Source organism: Ailuropoda melanoleuca, chromosome 4 (genome assembly GCF_002007445.2).
Source record: "Ailuropoda melanoleuca isolate Jingjing chromosome 4, ASM200744v2, whole genome shotgun sequence".
NCBI classification, from domain to species: Eukaryota; Metazoa; Chordata; class Mammalia; order Carnivora; family Ursidae; genus Ailuropoda; species Ailuropoda melanoleuca.
Genome location: NC_048221.1, coordinates 10,485,315 through 10,491,002, shown reverse-complemented (window position 1 = coordinate 10,491,002; position 5,688 = coordinate 10,485,315). Strand labels below are relative to the sequence as shown.

The following is a 5,688-nucleotide window of genomic DNA, read 5'->3' as shown; positions in this document are numbered from 1 at the left end:
GAGTCAATATTTTCAAGACCCAAGAAGCCTAGTAAAGAAAGCCCCTTCACTCTTAGATTTGGAGAAATGTTGAACTCAGGGTTGGGGTAAGGTGCTAGGAGTTTAGGTCTGTGGGAGGCAGGTGAGTTCAGGGAAGAGTAATGAGCGCATTCACCTGACTCATAAGCTGTTCTCTTGGGAACAGGAAGCTAGGAAAGAAATTCCTATCTGTGCAGACCAATGTCCCACGAGGGATGATGTGCACAGGGGTTGGAGAAACAGGAAGGAAATATGCCTAAGAAGCAGCTAGTGAGCTATAAATATCTCTTCTGCTGTTGTCCATCAGCAGTTGCAACCTTGGGCTGAGTGGGACACGGGTATTTCTTCTGGAGTCCTAGGTCTGGTTAGGAGACTCCTGCTGCATCATTTGAGAATAGAGCTTCAGTGTCCATCATGAGCCATCGAAGGAGGAACTCGGACTTCCACACAGAGACCCCCATGCAGGTGAGTCTGAAAACCCTGTAGGTACTGCAGGAAAGGGCCAGAAAGAATAGAAGGGTGAGAACATTTACCTGATGCTACCTGAGAGCTAGTCCAGCCCTGCCCAGCACCGGGACATCGCTGTGGTTGTTGGCTTGCTTGGCTAACTAATGAGTGGGTTTACGTATGATCCTAAAGTAAAAGTAAACATTGAAATCAGCCATGCAGGGGAGATCGTTGAGGTTTAACTAGTGATGATGGAAGAGTGGTGATGGGTAGTAGAAAGTGGTCTTGTTAAAGTAGAACACCAGTCCAAGAAGCTTTGCGATTAGGGAGAATAGAGATGTAGGGTATTAGCTACGAGGGATATGCAGTCAAGCGACAGCGTTCCTTTTATTCTTTTTAAGCCAGGGACAATTTGAGTGTGTTCTCATATTGATGAGAAAGATCCAGATCAATGGATCATGAGACATACATTTCACAGTGTCCTTTTTCATGCTGGGCATTCCAATCATTTTTTTAAAATTTAATAGGTGAAAGAGAATACACAAAAAAAGCTTTACATTGCAATTATTTCCTTAATGGCCAGGATGAGTATACTTGTGGGTTTCTTAGACGTTTGCTTTCTCTATTGCAAATTGTCAGTGCCCTTTCTATGCTTTTCTTTGGTGGATTTCAAGTGTTTATATATGTTTTTTATTGTATTTTTTCAAACATAAGAATTGGAGTTTTTCCACCAACTTTACCGTTTGACCTTTAGTTCCTTTATGTATGTGTAGATGTATTAGAAGGTAGTAGGAAAGTTCATACATTCTGTGTACTCAAACCTATCATTCAGTCATATTTTCCTCCCCTCTATTGCATAGTTAAGTGTCGAAAGTTCTTCTGCAACATTTGAAGTAATACATCACCGTTTATACATGTTTCCAACCTGTGTTCACTTTTCTGGTATTCTTTATTGTACCTTTTGGCCTTTTGTCATTAGATCTATTTCTCAAAGTCACATCACCTGCAGCCGTCATGTGGAAGATATTCTTCTTTATTATTTGACTAACATTCACCTTTTCTTCCTAAACAAATATGAATTAATATATCTTTATATAATATGAAATTGTAACTTTACATAATGCTTCCTCCCCACTTTTTAAAATACTTTTGGCTATATTCTTTTATTTCTAAGTTTTTATGTTTTTTAAAAGTTATCTCTACCCCTACATGGGACTCGAACTCACAACCTCAAAATCTAGCCGCATGTTCTACCATTGAGCCAGCCAGCCCCTGTTCCCAAGCCTTTAACACTTTAATCTTGAATTAGCGATCCACATTGATGTCATTGTATTAACACTATTTTATGCCTGTCTAGAAAGTTAATTTTAGATTGTCGTTGTGTTTCAGACTGTTGTTTGAGATAGCTCCATGCCTAACCTAGTCTCACTCCTACTGCCATCCTTTGTTCCAAAAGCTCTTAATTTCTTTTAAAACTTACATTTCTATATTATGCACACAAAAATATTCATACACTTTTATACCAATTCTTGCACAGGAAGTTATGCTCATTGTAAATAGCCTTTAACTCTGGTACAGTTTTTTAATAGCTTGTCTCTCTCAATAGCACCTTATGGTCTTGTCTGCATCAACCAGTATAATGCTAATTCATTACTTCACCGGTTGCATGGTATTTCAGGGTGTGGCTGATTCTTTTGCACTTTTGAAGATTTTTCATATTTTTTTCTCATTAAATTGCTATTGTATCAATTATACAAAAATATTTTGAGATTGAGTTAAAATGCTGGTTCTTCACTGGGGGCAATTTTGTCCTCCCGTGGACATTAAGCAATGTCCAGATATTTTAGGCTGTCAGACGGGGGAGGTGTCTCTAGAGACCAAGCACGGTCCAAATCTAGACATCCTACAATACTTAAGATCATACCTTCTAGATTCATCCATGTTGTTGCAAATGGCAAGATCTCATTTGTGCCTCTTAGCTCACTTCATCAACTCCCCCAACATCTAGCCTCTGGTAAGTACCAGTTTGTTCTTTGTATCTGTCTATTTGTTCATTTGCTCTGTTTTTTAGATTACACATATAAGTGAGATCATATGGTATTTGTCTTTGATTTATTTCACTTAATATACCTCTGGATCCATCCATGTTGTTTCTAAAGGCAATACCTCATTCTTTTTTATCGCTGAGCAATACTCCATTGTATATATACACATACAAATCTTCCTTATCCATTCACCTATCACTGGACACTTGGCTGCTTCCATATCTTGGCTATTGTAAACAATGCTGCAATAAACATTGGGTGCACATATATTTTCAAACTAGGGTTTCTGTCTTCTTTGGGAAGCAGCATTACTTGACCCCCCCATGAGGTGGTTCAACTTTTAATTTCTTTAGGAACATCCATACTGTTTTCCACAGTAGCTGAACCAGTTTGCATTCCCACCAACAGTGCACTAGTGTTCCCTCTTCTCCACATCTTCACCCACACTTGTTATTTCTTGTCTTTTATACTAGCCAATCTGACTGGTGTGAGGTGATTGTCTTAATCTTTTGAATGTCACATATATGCAATTATTTTATTTCCTTTTCAGATGTTCACTGTTCATATGTAGACATGAAACTGATTTTTTTTGAGGGTTGGCTTTATATCCAGTTATTTGGCTGAATTAATTTATTATTTCTATTAGTGCTTTTGTGGCATTTTTAGGATTTTCTACATATAAGATCATACCGTCTGCACACAAATTTATTTCTTCCTTTCCAGTTTGGATGCCTTTTATTTCTTTTTCTCTAATTGCTCTGGGTAGAACTTTCAGTATTATGTTGAGTTGAAATTGTGAAAGTGAGCATTCTTGCCTTGTTCCTGATCAAAGAAGAAAAATGCTCATTGTATCCCCATCAAATATCATGTTTGCTATGGGTTTTCATAAATGACTTTATGTTGAGACAGTTTCCTTCTATTCCTAATTTTTAGTGTTTTTTTCATGTTCCATACACAAATGTAAACATTAATTTCCTGAGTGCAGAATATAAACAATAATGCACCTGCCAGGTTAGTAATGCATGATTGTGTCTTGCTCTTTCTCTCTTATTTTGGTAGTCACATCAATGACATGGAACTAGAGAACAATACACAAATTTCTGAATTTCTTCTTCTGGGACTTTCAGAGGAACCAGAATTGCAGCACTTCCTCTTTGGGCTGTTCCTGTCCATGTACCTGGTGACCATCCTTGGAAATCAGCTCATCATCCTGGCTGTCAGCTCTGACTCCCGCCTCCACACCCCCATGTACTTCTTCCTGGCCAACTTGTCCTTTGTTGACATCTGTTTCACCTCCACCACCATCCCCAAGATGCTGGTGAATATACAAATACAGAGAAGAGTCATAACTTATGACAGCTGCATCATGCAGATGTACTTTTTCATACTTTTTCTAGGTTTGGATAACTACCTCCTGACTGTGATGGCCTATGACCGCTTTGTGGCCATCTGTCACCCCCTGCACTACACGGTCATCATGAACCCCCAGCTGTGTGGACTCCTGGTTCTGTTGACCTGGACCATAAGTGTCCTGCATTCCTTGTTACAAACCTTAATGGTGTTGCGGCTGTCCTTTTGTACAGTCTTAGAAATTCCCCACTTTTTTTGTGAACTCAATCAGATGATCCAACTTGCATGTTCTGATACCTTTCTGAATAATGTGGTGATGTATTTTGCAGCTATCCTGCTGGGTGGTGGTCCTCTTGCTGGGATTCTTTGGTCTTACTTTAGGATAGCTTCCTCCATACTTCGGATCTCATCCACTGAAGGGAAGTACAAAGCATTTTCCACCTGTGTATCTCATCTTTTGGTTGTCTCTTTATTTTATTGCACCAGCCTAGGAGTGTACCTTAGCTCTGCTGCTCCCCAGAGCTCCCACGCAAGTGCAGTGGCCTCGGTGATGTACACGGTGGTCACACCCATGCTGAACCCCTTCATCTACAGCCTGAGGAACAAAGACATAAAGGGGGCTTTAAATGTATTTTTCAGGGGGAAGTCATTAAAGGGCCATTTTTTAAGAAGTACCTGTGATTGCAGCCTTAATGCTTAATAGCCAGAAATTGTGATACTTTAATCAGATCATGAAAGAAGAACTTAATTCCTCTTTGTATCTCCTAGAGTTTCAATTTTTCTAAAGTTCATCTGTTTTATTAAATTTTCTGCTCCTTCCAATAGCCACCAATTTTTCCTGTTTTTTTCTTCTTAATTTCCAAAGTTCCAGCCTTGAATCAGAAACAATTTCGAGATTCATGTTTGCCTCATAGGGTGATGGACTGTCCTAGTTTTATGAAGTAAGCTACACTTGGCAACTGAGGCCATTTTTATAATATTATTGTAGAGGAAATTCTGAGATCACACTTTTTCACTCTGTGTCTGCCATTCCTTTCTGCGTTACTACCTTAAATGCCCTCCCAGATAATAGAGACTTCAGCCTACGAGTTCGTTTTGTAGGTAGTCATGGGGCTTCATGATCCTCAAGAGGCTCTTGTTCTCTTATCAGCTCAGCAGCCACGGTATCCCCGGCCCAGAAGAATAAGGCAAAAATTGCTTATGAAAAGCGCAATGCAAGTGTAATCTACAGAAAGACAAATTTGCATAAATGAATTGACTTAATGTGAGCTCAGTATCAGAGAAGACCTGAAATATGATGAAGTAACATTTTCTATCACAGCATATTTTATTGCAGAATATGTGTCTTTGATGATGAACATCTACTCATCTACTCAAGTGTAGGACATTTGGTGTCCATGTTCAGAGGGTTTTATTCATTGGACTGAAGAAGTTGATGGCAGAGTTTATATTATTTAATTGGATGATTTACTGTTTCTATTTGAAAATTTCCAGTGCTGCCTACAAATATTACCTCTTCTATTATCCTAAACTTAATATCTCTTCTTTTTAAAATGTTGTCATAAATGTTATATTGTGAGTGAAGGAACAATAAATGTATTCACTCTGTCATTAATTTCTTTATTATGCTCTAAACTCTTTTCGATCCTATGATCANAAGGATGACTCAGTCAAGAGCGGGAATTCCTGCTCAGTAACGCTCTGAGAGTGAATACTTGTGACTGAGGATCCCACAAGACACTCCTGCAAAAGCATAAAGGTCTTTCCAACCTCTACCAGTTACCTGGAACAGAATCTCAATGGTAATCACTTTTTAGTATAGTTACCT

General features: G+C 38.8%; 1 protein-coding gene across 4 annotated transcripts in view; it reads left to right on the top strand.

The window, feature by feature from the left end:
- Positions 1-344: 344 nt before the first annotated feature.
- Positions 345-5,688, top strand: part of LOC117801760 (olfactory receptor-like protein OLF4) — a 7,618-nt gene continuing 2,274 nt past the window's right edge. The window contains exons 1-3 of one of the 4 annotated variants that reach the window (XM_034657230.1): positions 345-483; positions 2,397-2,479; positions 3,638-5,381. In XM_034657230.1, the coding sequence (XP_034513121.1) occupies positions 3,682-4,560 (879 nt within the window). In that variant the 5' untranslated portion in view covers positions 345-483; positions 2,397-2,479; positions 3,638-3,681 and the 3' untranslated portion in view covers positions 4,561-5,381. Of the gene's footprint in view, positions 484-2,396; positions 2,480-3,582; positions 5,382-5,688 lie in introns of those variants that run through there. The other 3 variants (XR_004624478.1, XM_034657231.1, XM_034657229.1) reach the window with 3 other exon arrangements.